The following is an 18,982-nucleotide window of genomic DNA, read 5'->3' as shown; positions in this document are numbered from 1 at the left end:
GACCCGCGCAGGTCAAATTTGAGTGGTTCAAGAGTCAACTGTAGATCAGGATAGTTTGTGAATTAAAAGGACACTTCTCAGGTACTGAAGGCTGGTGCCTACTCTACTAATGTATAATGCTAAATTTGCTTGGAAGGATTAAAACATCCTTTCACATTAGAACATAATACAAAAGGCTTTAAAACTATGCATATCTTTTAATTCAAAACTTCTTATAAGAATTAACTCTGCAACTTGTCAAGAATCTTTTAATTAAAGTCTTTGCCAAAAATTGAAAGCAATCAAAATATAGAAAAAAAAAAAAAAAAGGCGGGGGGGGGGGAAATCTCTGATGATCAAATGATTAATGATCAAAAATCATAACAAAAACTGTTTACTGCGAATTCTTGGCAGTCCAGTGGTTAAGACCCCATACTTCCACCACAGGTGTGCAGGTTCAATCCCTGGTCAAGGAACTAAGATTATGCTCTGTGGTGTGATTAAAAAAAAAAACAAAAAACTGCATATTGGCATGGGAAAATGTCTTAACTATTGTATGACTGCAGGAAATGAATATACAAAAATATATGATGAAAAGATGTAGATGAGCATGAAGACGCATGCATGCACACATGTAGACATAAATCATAAATAATCATTTATGATAGAATTACGAGTGATTTTGTTTTTCTCTTTGTGCTTCATTTTATTCTTCAAGTTATCCTCATTGAATTTGTTGCAACTTGTAATTAAAAGAAACTATAAATTTTTCTTAACTTTAGGGAAGGAGGCCAAATTGTTTGAAATGACATACTACTCACCAATTTCTGAACTCCCCTCCAGGAGATTGCAAGTGGTCTTCAAATTATTTTAACTACTTTTTCTATAAAGAAACTTATTAAAAACTATCATCAAGGGTTAAACTAATGGATTTAGGGTTAGTCACAAACACTATAATTTGATTTTGCAAATACTGCTTATCTAATGCTTGAAATACAATAATTAATTTAAAATGTACTTGAATTATTACATAATTGTAAACAGATCAAGATCTTTATTTACTATATATAGGAAAACTAGAGGTATATTTTGATAGTGTGTTAGGAACTAAAATACTATTTTGTACTTATGGTTTTGAATAGGAACATGGGTAGGTATAGCATGAGCTCAAAGTTTTAAATCAAGTTCAAGCAAAATGTCAAAATTAATTTGAGCCTTAAATACTTAGGTATGGGTCTTGAAATGAGAGGAAATATTCAATTAAGGTGAATAAAATTGAAAAGAACTTCTAGTTTCACACAATTTCCAAAGTGTCTGTACTAAGAAAGCAGAAAAATGTACTGCATAATCATCCATATGTGTTACACATGTTTAAAAAAAGAAAAAGACTGATTGGCTATCCAACTACAAGAGACACTATCTTAAAAGACTGTCTCCTCTCATAGCCACTCAGATATTTCCTATATTTAGATACAGGCAATAGGAGAATGGATACTCAATTAATTTGATTGAAAACCTGATACAGTTGAATTTTATGACATGTGAATTATATCTCAATAAAACTGTTAAACATAAATAAATAAATAAACATTAATTCAATGGCCTGCCTCTTGAGAAATCTGTATGCAGGTCATGAAGCAACAGTTAGAACTGGACATGGAACGACAGACCAGTTCCAAATAGGGAAAGGAGTACGTCAAGGCTGTATATTGTCACCCTGCTTATTTAACTTATATGCTGAGTACATCATGAGAAATGCTGGGCTGGAAGAAGCACAAGCTGGAATCAAGACTGCCGGGAGAAATATCAATAACCTCAGATATGCAGATGACACTATCGTTATGGCAGAAAGTGAAGATGAACTAAAGAGCCTCTTGATGAAAGTGAAAGAGGAGAGTGAAAACGCTGGCTTAAAGCTCAACATTCAGAAAATGAAGATCATGGCATCTGGTCCCATCACTTCATGGCAAATAGATGGGGAAACAGTGGAAACAGTGACAGACTTTATTTTTGGGGGCTTCAAAATCACTGCAGATTGCGCCTACAGCCATGAAATTAAAAGACGCTTGCTCCTTGGAAGAAAAGTTATGACCAACCTAGACAGCATATTAAAACGCAGAGACATTACTTTGTCAACAAAGGTCCATCTAGTCAAGGCTATGGTTTTTCCAGTAGTCATGTATGGGTATGAGAGTTGGACTCTAAAGAAAGCTGAGCACTGAAGAATTGATGCTTTTGAACTGTGGTGTTGGAGAAGACTCTTGAGAGTCCCTTGGACAGCAAGGGGATCCAGCCAGTCCATCCTAAAGGAAATAAGTCCTGCATATTCATTGGAAGGACTGATGATGAAGCTAAAACTCCAATACTTTGGCCACCTGATCCAAAGAACTGACTCATTGGACAAGACCCTAATGCTGGGAAAGATTGAAGGCGGGAGGAGAAGGGGATTACAGAGGAAGAGATGGTTGGATGGCCTCACTGACTCAATGGACATGAGTTTGAGTAAACTGTGAGAGTTGGTGATGGACGGGGAGGCCTGGCATGCTACAATCCATGGGATCGCAAAGAGTCAGACATAACTGAGCAACTGAACTGAACTCAATGGTAACTTAGACTTAGTAAATAAATATTTTTAAATAAAGCTTCCAAGTTCTAGTACTTTTTACAATTGAAATGCCATGTTTCATTTTCAAATAAGAAGAAATAACTGTATTATTCCTGGAATTGTTTTCCAATATAACCATTTCATAGTATTTAACTTTTGAAATCATCTATACATTATTTTGCCAACAAAGGTCCATCTAGTCAAGGCTATGGTTTTTCCAGTGGTCATGTATGGATGTGAGAGTTGGACTGTGAAGAAAGCTGAATGCCGAAGAATTGATGCTTTGAACTGTGGTGTTGGAGAAGTCTCTTGAGAGTCCCTTGGACTGCAAGGAGATCCAACCAGTCTATTCTGAAGGAGATCAGCCCTGGGATTTCTTTGGAAGGAATGATGCTAAAGCTGAAACTCCAGTACTTTGGCCACCTCATGCGAAGAGTTGACTCATTGGAAAAGACTCTGATGCTGGAGGCATTGGGGGCAGGAGAAGGGGACGACAGAGGATGAGATGGCTGGATGGCATCACCGACTCGATGGACGTGAGTCTGAGTGAACTCCGGGAGTTGGTGATGGACAGGGAGGCCTGGAGTGCTGCAATTCATGGGGTGGCAAAGAGTCAGACACGACTGAGCGACTGAACTGAACTGATACTGAAAAACTAGGGCCTCCCTTATAGCTCAGCTGATAAAGAATTTGCCTACAATGCAGGAGACCTGGATTTGATCCCTGGGTTGGAAAGATCTCTGAAGAGGGTATGCCAACCCACTCCAGTATTCTTGCCTGGAGAATTCTCATGGACAGAGGAAACTAGTGGGTTCCAGTCCCTGGGGTCGCAGAGTTGGACATTAGTAAGCACAGCACAAGACCATACTGAAAAACTTAGCCTCCAAATCTAGAAAGAAAACAATCTACAACTAAAAGAATATAAATAATTAAAAATTAGTCTCCAGAAAAGATAAAAACACTAATAAAAATACGAAACATGTAAATGAAAAATTGGATGCCAGTTTATCATTCCATCTATTTTTAGAGAGACACTAAGGAAATACTTAGTGTCTTTTCCTTTAGACATTAAGGAAATAATTATCAATATATAATTTTCCATATTTTAAAATGAGCACGAACTTTATATGAAAAATAAATCCTAATCCCAGGAAAGTGCCATGTGGCATTTTTTAACTTTATTACCACTTTGTTGACTCTCTGTCCCAGAGCAGATCACCTCCAACATTAATACTCTGACCTTATAGAAAAGTGACAGATAAAGTTTATGGTGAGAAAAAATGAGTTTTTATGGGTTTCCAAAAGGGAATTCTTAGGACACTGAAAGCCATATAATAATATTGATTTGATACCCAACTTTTTTACTGCCAAATTACAAACTTCAGATTTCTGGAAAAATGTCCAAGTGAACTTACAGTAAAATACAGTAAAAGAGAAGCCTGAGCTCACGATAAAAAGTCTAAATCACTTTGCAAACTTTAAATATACATATGCAATATATTTTTTTTTAATCAGATCTTTTTTAAGTTTTTAGTATCCCAAGGTTGACCTTTCACTTTGGGACTGAGTGATTTTCTTCCAGACATTTATACAAAGTCACACATAAGCTCACACCTTTCTGAACAAATAATTTCCATGATTATTTCTAGTTCCCTTCTCTTTTAAAGGCAAATGTACAAGGTACAGACACAAGGATTACTTTCTTGTAAAACTATCTTCAAAAATCAATTAGAATATTCAAAATATTCCATTTTCACAAATGAAAATAAGTTACTTGCTGAAATGACAGTCTTCCATTTCACTGCCTTAAAAATTAAGCTGGCATGGATAATAAAAGAGTTTTCTAACTGGATATGCTTGCATTCAAATATTTTTAAAACAAATACTAATCCATAATTAGATTTCACAGGCACAACCTATAGAAAATAGAATCTGCCTTTATTTTTCTGAGAGCAATGTTAATGATTTGATATCATAAAATTTGTAACAAAATCACTGCTTGCACAAGCCAATAAACAAACCTTCAGATGAATGTTTATTTTCCTTTACAGTCTAGTTTTGTTTGTTTGTTTTTTACCATTCATTCAGCAAATATCCATTGTGCCTACCACACACCCATTGCTGCTCTGGGTATCTGGGGATAAACTGGGCAACAAAACAAACGTTCCTGTTATTATAAGAAATTTCTTCTTAATTGGAATAAAAAGACAATCATGAAGTAAATGTATATCAGATGGTAGCAAGTACTATAAAGAAAAATTACACAAGGTAATAGAGAATAAGGTGCTGAGCACAGGGGCTGGGGAAGAGTAGGACTTTATATGGAGTTGTCAGAGGACATTTCACTGACGGTGAGATGACATCTAAACAGTAACCAGAAGAAGAGAGGGAAGGGGCTCTGAAGATGTGGATGGTAAGCCTTCCAAGCAGCAGGCAGAGCTAGAGCCTGAGATGGAATATACTCACCATGTGAAGACAGCAGGAAGGTCTGTGTGACAACAACAAGCACTTACTGAATGATAACATTCTAAAAATTATGCTAAGTGTTTGGTGATATTAAAGTGACCCAAATATTAATTACAATACAGACTTAAAATGTTATAAACCATTTGAACTGGGTCTCAAAGAGGGACCAATACCAAGTACTACTTCAAGAAGATGAACCAAGGGGTCAGAAAGTACAGTGGGTCAAGATCCCAGTAACAAAGACAAGCTGAAGAAACGTGTAGATACTCTTGGTTCATTCAGCAACTGTTCAACTCTTTTCTCCTTTTGCTTTCTTCAAGAATTCAGACTAAAATACTTAGTTTCCCAGATACAAGGAAGACTGTTTCACAGTCTTCCAAAATGACATTAAGTGGAAAGAAGGCTCAAAACTGGAAAGCAGCCACTTTGGGAGCCAGGACAATGCTGAACACCTCTGAACAAATCAACAACCTGTAGAACTTTAAGCTGACTCATCCCAGGCCTCTGGTATCAGGCCCTCCTCTCCCAATTCCTTCTGCCCTTAGCCTTGTTCATCATCCTCAAACTCAGCTACATTTAATCTGTCTTCTTTTTTCTTCCTCTGAAACTTATGGATATTTTAGCATCCATCCTCTACTCAAAAACCAATGAATGTTCCTACCTGAGAAAGAAAATTACTTAACAGGAAACAAGTGTGTGCGTGCATGCGTGCTCAGTCGCTAAGTCGTATCCTACTCTCTGTAACCTCATGAACTGCAGCCTGCCAGGCTCCTCTGTCCATAGAATTTTCCAGGCAAGAATCCTGGAGTGAGTTGCCATTTCCTTTTCTAGAGGATCTTCCTGACCTAGGGATCCAAGCTGCATCTCCTCTGTCTCTTGCATTGCCAGGCAGATTCTTTACCACTGAATTCCTTTCTAGCCTCAGTTCCCATCACTGTCACAGACACTGTTACTTCAAATGCAAGACTCCCTTGCCATTTTTCAAACATTCCATATACATCCCCACCATCATGCACAACTAGTGCTGTTTCTTCTTTTGGGAATCCTTTCACCTTTAGTACCTGTCAAATTCCTACATAAATATAGCTCAAGACTTCATTGAAACCGCATCTCATCCATGAAGGTTTAAGGCAATTGCTTACCCATATTCTTGCTGGGAAAATCCTATGGACAGCAGACCCTGGGAGGCTACAAAAAATCCATAGGGTCACAAAGAGACAGACACAACTGAGTACCTGAGCAAATTCATCCCATCAGAAGTAATTACTCCTTCCTTTGTAGTAACACCAACTTCACTTGCACCCTAATAACAGCAGTTACCACAATCTTACTCACACTATAGAGTATGTGTGTGTCTTCCCAACCAGATTTTGTTTCTGTGGCAACAGTTTGTGTACAATCCATGTTTATATCTATGCAAATCCCAGCAAAGTACTTTGCACACAAGGCATTTCAATAAATGTGTTTCAAATTCTCATCAAAAGATTATAAGAAGCCTTCACAAAAGGTGAAGGGGAAAAAAGAGGTATTCCTGAATTGAAAATTACAGCAGCATCATAAAGTCAGGTGTCCAGTTATTCAAATAAGCTCTAAATCATTGTAAATATCATTGAATGAGAACATAAAGACAACAAAAAATAAACCATGAGTGGTTACTGGGCAGCATAAAATTAAAGAAGAATGGGGAAATGAAAAGTGTAAAGCTACCTATATTAGGAAGCATTACCAAGGAATACTCAAACAATTCATTTAACAAGTACTTACTAAGCGCCTACTTCAGCCCAGAAACTCTATTAATTGCTGAGAATACGAAGGTGAAAATATTGAGAAAGGGCTGAACTTTTACAAGGAGTATTTTTTTTAATTTTAATTAGAGGCTAATTACTTTACAATATTGTGGTGGTTTTTGCCATGCATTCACATGAATCAGCCATGGGTGTACAAGGAGTATTTTTAAGTTCAAAGTGTTGGCCTATAAATGATTACTTCCTGAAGTATGACCAAAACAGCATCTGAAGGACCTAAAGACTATGGATACCCAAATTTCAAATCCAAATCTAGAAAATGATCTTGCCTAAATTGTGATTATGTAGGCATTCTCTCCCAGGACTGCTTCTGAATGTTAAAAGGGCTTCCTTTCTTTTCAGTGACTATAAACTGCTCAGATAGAAAATTTGAGTTCCAGATACTTGAATCCATTCCCTATCCTGAGATAAGTTCTATCCATGCACAGGTTGTTTTAATAATTAAGGTAACAACAACCCTGCCATCATGAATAAAGAGGCAGGAATTTATTAAAACAGTGCTATCTAGGGGATGTCGTGTGGGAGATGAGTGGATAGTCGTCTGCTTTGTCCTCTGAGGTCAAAGTAAAAGAAACAGAATGAAAGTACAACAAAAAGGACTTAGGTTAGACATGGGAAGAATTGTGAGGCACTGGTTCATGCTGCCAAGATTCACTCTGAGCCTTTTCTTCTGTAGATCTTGGGGCGGGGGAAAGAGGTAGCCTGCTTAGTTTAGAGCAAAGCAAGCAGATACAAAGATGACTTCGTAGGGACTCTTTTGGACATGTTTTACTATTGTATGTAACCATTTGCATGTGGACTGGAAACATATGACACTATCACTCTTAAGAATTAAAAGAAAGAATATACCCAAAATGCCATCTAGTATAAAATCTGATTTAGTGGGCTCTTAGCCACAAGGCCTCCAAGGATCTAATAACTCCTTTCTATAAACCAACATCAATAACGTAAATTATCAAATGACTTATTTGCCTTTTTAATAAACTAGAATTACTTATTTCTTCAAAAACTGAACATATCCTTGTTTAAACAATGATCCATGCATGGAGTTAAAAAGAAATTATATCTTTTTATTTACCCATGGAATAACTCGATCCAACAAAAGTACTGGTACTAAGTTATTCTGAGGATTTTTCTATAAGCTTTGTAACTGAGTATCTTCTATTCAAAACAACTGACATCTTTACACTGATGTCCCCTTAGCCATAATGAACAACTGTATAAAATTTAGTCCACAACCCCTCACAAATTAAAAACATGACTGTGCCCTTTACATGTATAAATGATATATACCAATATTAACAAATGTAATATATTTCTTAAAATTCATTCATTCAACAAGTGTTTTATTGAGGGTCTATCTAGGCACTATGCTAGGGGTAGGGACAACAAGATGTCCTAATTAGAGTTCCTGCTCTCAGTCACAGAAACTTAACATCACAATATCAAAACGCACCGTACTGAATGTCAAAAGGAAACAAACCTTAAGTTGCTTTCTACAAGTACTCAGAAAATTCAAAGGTCCAAGCAACTAACTATACAAAAGAACTAAGCAAGTATGTCAGATAACTTTAGGATGGGTCACCGACACTCTTTCCAATTCTCCTTCTCCTTGCCTTCCTCCAAAATAAAGGCTCAAAAGCTAAAACATCTTTTTTAAATTCTTGCCCACAGTAGTAGGCATCTGAATTAAATTTGTCCATTTCAGTCCATTTTAGTTCACTGATTCCTAAGATGTAGATGTTCACTCTTGCCATCTCCTACTTGACCATCTCCAATTTACCTTGATTCATGGACCTAACATTGCAGGTTCCCATGCAATATTGTTCTTTAAAGCACTGGACTTTACTTTCACCACCAGACACATCTACAACTGAGCATCATTTCTGCTTTGGCCCAGTCACTTCATTCTTTCTGGAGCTATTAGTAACTGCCCTCAACTCTTCCCCAGTAGCATACTGGACACCTTCCGACCTGGGGGGGTGGGGGTGGGGGGGGGTGGGGGGGGGTGGGCTTCATCGTCTGGTGTCATATCTTTTTGCCTGTTCATATTGTCCACGGTGTTCCCACATAAGAATACTGGAGTGGGTTGCCATTTCCTCCTCCAGTGGACCATGTTTTGTCAGAACCCTTCACTAAGACCCGTCCATCTTGGATAGCCTTGCATGGCATGGCTCATAGCTTCATTGAGTTACATGAGCCCCTTTGCCACAAGGCTGTGATCCATGAAGGGTTAAACAAAGAACTTCACAGTATTTCTACAAAGGCACCTAGTGGCCTCCTGAACTCCACTGTATGGCAGGAATTGATGTGATCCTCTCCTTTTAGATCTTTTTTTTTATTTATTTGTTTTTAATTAAAGATAGGTGGATTTTCCAGGTGGCTCAGTGGTAAAGAATCTAACTCCCAATGCAGGAGAAGCAGGTTCGATCCCTGGGTCAGGAAGATCCCCTGGAAGAAGAAATGACACCCACTGCAATATTCTTGCTTGGATAATCCCATGGACAGAGGAGCCTGACAGGCTATAGTCCATGAGGTCGCAGAGAGTCAGACATGACTTAGCAACTGAACACACAGGCAATTAAAAGATAACCTGCTTTACAATGTGCGTTGGTTTCTGCCATATAACAACGTGAATCAGCTGTAAGTATATCCTGTCCCTCTAAAGCCTCCCTCCCAACCACCCCTACACCCCACCCCTCTAGGTCTTCACAGAGCACCAGGCCGAGCTCCCTATGCTATACAGCAACTTCCCACTAGCTGTCTATTTTACACATGGTAATGTAGATATGTCAATGCTACTCTCTCAATTTGTCCCATCCTCTCCTTCCTCCACTGTAGCCACAAGTCCGTTCTCTTCATCTGCGCCTCCTAAAATGATTTTTATCTCATTCTAGAGGTGGTTAAGCTCCAGGAGTTGGTGATGGACAGGGAAGCCTGGCGTGCTACAGTCCATGGGGTTTCAAAGAGTAGGACACAACTGAGCAACTGAATTGAACTAAGAGGTAGTTATGTGACACACATTTTATCCCTGAGATGCAGGCAGAAGTCCCCATGAACAAGCATCTGTTTCTGAAGAAAAAGAGAAAGCTCTCCATGAAAACTTGGTTTCTGGGCTCCCTTTACTTTTCTTCCAGCTTCAAAGTAAACACAATTTCTATAGGTACAAATGTCATCTGCGGAATAAGAAGTAAGCATTTTGCACCAAGGATGAGGGAACACGATGATGTTACCTGGACCTTTGATGGCATCTACCTCCAGACTTCTTATAACAGGAGACATATAAAATCCTTACTCACTTAAGTCACAGTCAGTAAGATTTTCTGCTACTTGGAGCCAGGGGCATTTTTACCATTAAAAGGAAGCCACAACAGAGATGTTTAAGTCGGACTATCTACGACTCCTTCTTGCTTGAGCCAGAGGCTGTGATCTAGTCCTTTCTAACTAGAAGAAATAAAAACAATTTTGAATTTGCATGTGTACAGTTTTACTACAATCTTCTATAACCCAGATTACTTAAATAAATATGTTCTAACTCTTCCGTGGATATTCATTTGTTGTATAGTCATTACAAGATTTTTTATTTCTTTTCCTAACTGAAACTTTCAATACCCCAAACCTATAAAATAATATTTCTTACAGTATGATATAGATCACTCATATATGTAATATACACTAATATACAGCTGAAGAAAGGGGTAAGAAATGAGAATGGAGAGAGAAAACAAGAGGAACCTAGTTAATTTGAAAGTATAAACTATGTTTTTCAATTTTGTGAGCATCTTTAAAAAGTATCTTCATAATGAATTAAGACCCCAAGATTAACAGAATTTTTAAAATAGGAAAGATTCCCCCAACTTGAAACCACTGTCTCTGTTTTTTGGAAAATTTTTAACTTGAAAAATATAAAGACTTCCCTGGCAGTCCTCCTCCCCTCCTCCTCCTAAGTCGCTTCAGTCGTGTCCGACTCTGTGCAACCCCATAGACGGCAGCCCACCAGGCTCCCCCGTCCCTGGGATTCTCCAGGCAAGAACACTGGAGTGGGTTGCCATTTCCTTCTCCAATGCATGAAAGTGGAAAGTGAAAGTGAAGTCACTCAGTCGTGTCTGACTCTTAGCGACCCCATGGACTGCAGCCTACCAGCTTCCTCCGTACATGGGATTTTCCAGGCAAGAGTACTGGAGTTGGGTGCCATTGCCTTCTCCGCCCTGGCAGTCCAGTGGTTAACATTTCATGCTTCCAATGTAGGGAGCACAGGTTCAATCCCTGAGCCGGGAACTAAGATTCCATACACTGTGTGGCAAAGCCAAAAACAGAAAAGCATGTATCAACAAGTATTGTTCATCAAACTGATTGATCACTAGAATTATTATATCACTGCACTATCCCATCTATTTCTAGTAGCCGCCCTAAGATAGTAATCTCTCCCTATGTAAGTTTCAACTGGACATATTGTAAGTGTGTACTGTTCTTGGGATAGTTTCAATTGTACACTGCTAAAAGATTCATTAATTTCAACCACCATCAACTCCATATGCCACATATACTTTTTTCTGCCTTTTGTGTTCAAACATATTTCACTGTGGCCATTCAGAGGAAAATTATACATTCCAATAACACTTGAGTTCCCCTCAGTTACCCTTTCAGTGGCCAGGGTAATGACAGAGTAAAGAATCGTGTTCTTCACAGGCTCTCTCTCTTTTTTTTTCCTCTCCCATTTGGGAGAATTTCAGTTTCAAATCTCTTGTGCCAAGAAGCAATGGGTAATGTCTAATGCTCTTCTCTAACAGTAGCTTACTCTGGCGGGAACGGGAGGAGAGGCAGGAGAAATCACTCACATTCCCAGCTTTGAAAAAGTCTCAGCATATGGAATAAGCAATCTCTTACTCTATTTTCCTAAAATAGAATTATGGAATCATAATAGGTAAAGGGGCCAGAGGAAAAGGAAACAGAATTAGAAATTTTACAACTATCTGTAAGTATGGGTAATGGCTAAAATTTAACCCTAAATTCCCAGTGATATTAGTCCAAGAAAACACCTATAATTCATAAAACCTGGGGCTTATATATCACTTGGCATTGTTCATAAGTAGAGACTTCCTCTGTAAAAAGGATTTTTAAAACCACATTCTCATGAGACAGCAAGAATGGGAGAAATAAGGATAATAAGCATAGATAACACAAATGCCTTGGTTTTAAAATCCACACTCAAAGACAATCTACCACAATCCCTATGACCTCAAAAGAAAATTCAGAGAATAAGTCTCCTTTGTTTATGTCATCTCAGCTTCAATTCCATCAGCAGTTATCTCCTTTAAAACAAATATTTCTAGGGCCCTTACACGATAGGAAGTCCTTTTTCTCAGGCCCATTTTTATTTGGTTATCTTTTTAGGTGCACTAAAGATTGAGTTTACAATAAGCTGAACAGACAGCGTACAAAAGGCTTTTAGAACTATACCATATGGTCCAGGGAAGGGAACAATCTGGACGATCCCCATTTCAATCTGCAAGCTTGTCCACCTCTATAACACATTATACCACTGTAATAAAATATTAAGATGGAAACGTAAAAGCGAAAATAGTCTATCTTTAGCATTACCAGGCAACCACACTTCTGAAAATTTACTGATAAACTTAATAAACATTTAATTTATATTCTGAAATTTTGGTATGCAACACCAGGCATATAAACCTAGGCAACTATTCACTAGAAACAATATTTCAGCAGGGATATGTGTGAGTATTCAACTTATGCTTCAGAAATTTGGAAGGAAAAAAAAAACACTTTTACAGGGGGTATATTGGCAGGGGCTGATGTAACAGATGACACATTCTTGGAAATCAAATAAAAGCAATAGGGAAATACCCATTGTTGCCTGGTGAAGGCCTAATCACATGGACACAGCTGGAACCAATGTAGATCATTCATTAATAAAATTGTATTGTAGTAGCCACTTTTTGATGCATTTCAATTGCTGCTGTAGCCAAATCTCTGAATTTCTTTGTTCCATGTTAGCAAGATTGCTTGAATGGGAAATATGAGAAGATTTAGAACGGGGAGAGGGGGGGAAACAAACCTGTTCTCATGCTAAAAATGACACGACTAGCTCAAAAAGCTAAATGTCACTTTACCTTGCGATCTACTTATACTATCAGCAGCTTAAAATATGCAGCGTAAACCTGAAATGGGGAATTCATATGGTACCATGGATAAAAAGTGAGCAGTGTGAGATGCCACAGAAAACATATGAAAGACTTGTGAAAGTATTTTACAGAATGATGATATAAGATGTTGGGAGAGGGAATTAAAATGTATCAAATACTAAGGGGAGAATCAGACAACTGAATTAATATAAACTCTTTCATGGAATACTCTCTATTGACTTTTACACTGAAGTATGTACTATATGCTTAAAGGAAAATCATTCATATTTTTGACCACATAAACTTAGAAATCACTATTTGTCATCACATGTTACCAATATTTGATATCAAACAGCCCCTTTTTAGAAGTTAGGTTTAAAATCTGTACTAAAATTCAAATGAAATAAAATATTGGCTCTAATTATAAATGTGGTATGTACTATAATAAAGTTATGGTTAAAATAATAAATTTGATATTTATCCAATTTTGCTGGCATCCGTTAATACATTTATTTTTCTATGTTTCTGCAAATATAATGACTAAGCTTCTATATCATAATTTCTGCAAATTGTATAATATCAAATCATAAAGATATAGCAGCCTTGATATGAAGCCTGATCTAAACAAAACTGTAGAATTTATTACTTACAAAAATGAAAAACTCAGTAACATTTATCAAAAGCACTGCTCAAACATTATAGGTCTTAGATATATTTCTATTATGCCTCTGTGTGTAATTAGAATAAACAAATAGCACAATTTTCATGTTGCAGTTTCTAATTCATCGAAAGATATATTCCTACCACAAAACAGATAAAGGGGCTTAACTGCAAATAAAAATTATACCAATGGAGAAAATGTATTTAAAGTCAATGAATAGTATTCAATACAAAATTAACATTCAACATAAGTGAACACACAGGAAGAAAGAGTTTTTGTCTGTATTATCTCTAACCTCCAATTCTAATATTATCAAACCTTGACACAAAGGACTCAAGACAGTCATGCACTTAACTGGACCAAGAGAAAAAAAGTTTCACTGCCATTTCTTCTCAAAAGCTTCAAGTTCCTTTGGCTTAAAATGCTGACCTAAAGATGTAATTAATATAACTTAAAAGCACCTCACCCAGATTCATTTGAGCTGCTCTACAGACAAGCCACTTACATACAAGTTTAAAAAAAACACACTGGGGGGGACTTGAGAATCATAGCATTTAATACATGTGCATTATATGTACAAATCAATTTGAGTATTTGTTTGTTTTGTTATAGTAATGAGCCAATATGTTGCTGAATCTGTCTCGAGAATGAGAAAAAATAACAGGTGAGTTTATTTAATGCATACCTCTGATATACCTGTTTTACAAATCCTTTAATTATTTTAAAACATGTTCTAAACTTTTAAAAAATCTCTGGGGAAAAAAAAAAAAAAACTTTAGATTGCACGTTTATCTTAATGTATCCATAATAGATATATTTTCCAGCGTGTACAAAAATGTTTTACATTAATCATTTTAACACAAACCACTGTTTACTTTCTTTTTAGTCATATCTGTCATACACTTACAAATCTACGTAAGCTTTTACTCCCAAAGGAATTTTCTCATTGCCAGAAATCATTAACAATTTTAAAAAATAAAGGTCAATCAAAATATCAATCTCCTCCTAAGAAAACACATTTGGCCTATTTAACTATTCTTACTCTGAATGTATTTAAAAAAAAAAAAAAAAAACACTGATTTTTAAAATAGATCACTTGAAAGTGAATCATTTGTTTTGCTTAATACAACAAAAAACATTTACATTTTGAGGAACATTCTAGAAAATTTCATTGAATGGTTGCTCATAGTGAAAATCTAGTTTCCTCTTCAAATCATTACTTAAAAATCATAATGCTACATTCTCACATCACTTGTAATAGTAGGTTACTAACTAAATTTAGAAAAAATTGGAAACTTAAAAACACTTTTGTATTTTACCTTGCATTTTGACTTCAGAAGAAAAAAATTTTAATGCACATCCTTGTATTTAATGGAAGCTCACTTGCTTACCTAACTACACTTGTCAAACATTCCAAAAATGAGTATTCTATCTATAAAAGATATGAACTGACTCTGAATTTTAGACAAAAATAGAAAACAATAGCAAGTTTTTTGGTCTCAACAAGAGATAGCCTGGCATAAAAATCTACTCGAGAGTTTCAATTCAAATAATAAGTTGTGAAGCAAGACAAGATTCCTACCAATCCAAAACACTATGTCCACATGACCCAAGTGGGCAATATTCAGAAGGGTTTTGTGAAAAGTGAGGCAAAAATGCGACTGCAAGGAAATCTCAAGAAGAACTGGAAAAGGCGAATTGAGCACAACCTCCTATAAGGAACAATGCTATTAAGTAAACATGGAAGTTGTGAGGAGAATGTCTGTATTTTTTTTTAAGTTGTTTTTTCTTTTTTTTTCATGATGGTGTTCTAAGTGAAGAAAGAGGGAAAACAAATGGTATAAGGAGGAAAAACTAAGGCCTGCTTGCCTTCCTTCAGTGATGCTGGGAGGGCACACCCTCTGCCTTATGAAAACCACCGCCAGAACCAAGCTACACAAAACATTTTGGCTGCCAGCCTAGAACAGTGCCAGGCTGTTTTTTATTTTTGCGCTAGACTCCCTCAATTGAGACAGTGTGGGATTGTCACTTTGATGCACATAGAGAACAAAGAATAATATAGGACAGAGGGGGGTAATTTTTTTGCCCCTTTAAAGTCAGGTTAGCATTTTGTTTTCTTTGACAGGTCTTGAAAAGACCCAAGAAACAAAAGTTATGCTGAAGAATGGATCAATTGCCTGAAGAAATTAGCGTGAGTACAATATTGTCAACAGTTTAAAAGCCATGTGAGAGATTAACATTTTAAGAAATCAGACTTAAAAGGGGTCCAAGTCATACATTTACCTGTTTAAGAGGCCACAGACCAAGAAGTACATGATTGATACATCAGCACATAATCTTATTTAAAATCTGATGGTATGAAGGAATGCCATAAAATCTGACCAAGAAAAAGAACGAATATAAGTATTAAAAATTTTAGGTCACCTTTCAGAGGCAACTGTGTCAGCTGCTATTGTTACCTTGAGTTCTCCAAAACTAAATAATCTGACTAAAAGATTATGATATTAGAATCTGAATACTTTATGCCTTTATAGGGAAAGAGGTGATAAATAATCAAAAATGTTTAAAGGATTAAACCACAAATCATCTACAAAGTTGCCACAGACACAAACAGGAAAACCATCTTTTCTATCCTATTCAATTCTGTACTAGAAGCAAAGCTAACACAAATGAGAAAGCTAAGTGTGTGCTGCTGCAAGCTTGAACTAAATCTACTACCTAAATCTGGAGACCGAAAATACCAATAAGCCATTAGCTCCTAGAGGTATGACCTTTTTCTCTCTAATGCACAAGATAAGTAGAGGTAGAGGTCCATTTCCTACAAACCAAATGAAAAGAAAGAATGAACTATGACAAGCCCAGATCCCACGCTGGCATATTTTACACTAAGCTCAGCATCATCTGGAAGCAGGATGCTTCTCACTGCCAATCAGGCGGGGAGAGAAGTTGTGAAACTAATACAGCATTGATGAATAGCACCAAAGGTCTGTGAGTCCCTTCCTCCCGCACATCTCCACTGAATCAGCTGTTAAAAGAAGACCAACGGCTGTTACAGAAATAGCAAGAACTAAAGCACTTGCCTCAGATGTTACTCATGGAGGCATGGGCATTTACCACCTGAGCCTATCTAATTTCTGACAGAATGATCCCCTGCCCAGTTTTGTTCATGGCCACAGATTCTGATAGCAAGTCACAATCAGTGTTGGGAAAGGCAATGGGGGAGGGAGGATGTGAAGAAGAAACTGAGAGAACAGTGGTCAAACTTCAAACAATATACATGCTTCTCTCATGTAAATTAGTGCTCATGCACAATACCTTGGGACAACAAAACCTGCGACAAAGGTTCCAGGTACAATGATTTGCTCTGGGTGGCAAGGGTAAGTATGCCATATAACCAAAAAAAAAAAAAAAAAGGCAGTATTTTGCTCCTCACTGTTCTCCTTTTGCATTTCCTTTCTTTCCTCTAAGATACACTGCTGATGCTATTACCGCATGGGACACTGATGGTTGTAGGCAAAGCATTCATGTATTGCCAAAGTGGTCCAGAGAGTGCTGTCTGGCTGGCTTTATTTCAGCAAGGAATACGAGGCAAAACCAGGAAGCAAAAAGAATGAAAGGTATAGAAGTTAGGCGATAGCCTGTGTTTTCTGTTTATTAATGATTCAGATGAAATGGGCAGAAATTTGGAAAAAGCAGCCAAGTTGACTGAATTACAAAGAAAGATTAAGGAATTAAATGCGTATAACTTGGCTGACAACCAAGGAACAATATTGAGAGTTGTCCACAACTCTCCAAAGTATATACATAAAAAGAAGAGCAAGGGATTTTTATCTACTATAGAAGTGTGAATATATGAAATAATGATGAGATAAAATAAAACTTAAGAAAGGATATTCTTCTTTCTTCCTAGAAATATGTATCATCTTACTGACCCACACTGCAGGAAAGAGTAGATAATAGGAAATGACCACATACTGCCAGGGGACTTCATTGGTGGAGAAATAAAAATGAAATCCCATTTGCTTACCTGATGTTCCAGATACAGTGATGTCTCTCTTTACATTTGTCCAACCTGGCTAATGCAGAGATACCTGTGAAATCACAAAAGACATAGTAAAGTTGCTATCTTCAAACTAAATCCAATCTGAATTCTGAATCCTTACCTGGATAAGAGTTTACTTGAATGATCTAGTAGTCTGATTCTTGGACAACCCAAGATAGAAGAACCTCTAAGAATAAAAATATTCTGAGACTTAATTAATAAGAGCTTTTTTCAGTCTTTCCAAGGATTTCCCAAATTAATTATGACAAAAAAAAAGTAATTAGATTAAAGCTCCTTAACCTTGGTACATGGACAGCCTTCAGGAGTCTATGTACTCCTGAATGAGATATGCAAAATGTGTGGGTTTATGTAAATGTATTTCTCTCTAGGGAGAAGGTCAATAGTTCATGAGATTTGCAGAAAGGTCTATAATCCAAAAAACTGTCAAGAACCTCTGCTGAGTATAGTCTAAAATCTCACAGGCAGGTTGTAATGCATATGATAACCAGTCCAGGTTTGGGGGTTTCACCCCAGGGAAATGGTGGCGGTGCACAAACACGTGTAGATCTGGGGTAAACACCTTAAGAACACTCCTTTCTGGAAGAGCATAACATCAAGTTTAAACTGTAACTTAACTCACACAGACCCATGTTCTCTGTCTGCCATGCACAGTGAAGACAACGATATCGCCATACACCCAAGGGTGGATATTCTGACTTGCATCTTCTGTTTATATTAAAATCAGAATCCTTAGGTATATACACACTAGCAAGGTCAGAACTAACACAGCAACTCATCCCAAAAGCAGCCTACATGACAAGCAAAAAAGAGTTTACCTAGCACAAAAATCACAGGAGGAGCCAAACACATCTCCTAAAAGAATTGTTCAAAACAGTAATCAGAGTCACAATAACCTACACCAGGAAAAACAAACAAACAAACAGGTCAGAGAACCTTCCCTACATCAACTATGAACAAGATGGGAAAGCATTCACAGCCAAGACAGGATCCGGAGCTGAGGTCTCGCCAAAACGACGACAATAATGAACAAACACCAAGAAGACATATATCAAGGGAAGAGGGAAAAAAAAACTCAAAATTGGTTTATTTCAGAGACTTCCCTGGTGATCCTGTGGTTAAGACTCAGCATTTCCACTGCAGTGGGTGCGAGTCCGATCCCTGGTCAGGGAACTAAGAGCCCACAGGCTGCAAGACCAATAAATAAATAATATGTGAAAGTCATAAAAAAATTTATTTTAAAGATGGCTTATTTCAAAT

The 18,982-nt window shown here is 37.1% G+C and overlaps 1 protein-coding gene across 20 annotated transcripts in view; it reads right to left on the bottom strand.

The window, feature by feature from the left end:
* Window positions 1–18,982, bottom strand: part of GTDC1 (glycosyltransferase like domain containing 1) — a 494,398-nt gene that overhangs the window by 397,220 nt on the left and 78,196 nt on the right. For 17 of the 20 annotated variants that reach the window (XR_011569552.1, XR_011569554.1, XR_011569553.1 and 14 more), the window contains one exon: window positions 17,690–17,753. Coding sequence is in view for 3 of the 20 variants with exons in the window: in XM_070799833.1 (XP_070655934.1) it covers window positions 17,690–17,753 (64 nt within the window). In the remaining 17 variants the exon portion in view is untranslated. Of the gene's footprint in view, window positions 1–10,995; window positions 11,149–15,945; window positions 16,040–17,689; window positions 17,754–18,982 lie in introns of those variants that run through there. The other 3 variants (XM_019973165.2, XM_070799821.1, XM_070799843.1) reach the window with 3 other exon arrangements.

This window comes from Bos indicus, chromosome 2, assembly GCF_029378745.1.
Source record: "Bos indicus isolate NIAB-ARS_2022 breed Sahiwal x Tharparkar chromosome 2, NIAB-ARS_B.indTharparkar_mat_pri_1.0, whole genome shotgun sequence".
NCBI lineage: Eukaryota > Metazoa > Chordata > Mammalia > Artiodactyla > Bovidae > Bos > Bos indicus.
Note: the sequence above shows the minus strand (reverse complement) of the source record. Positions and strands in the feature narration are given on the sequence as shown.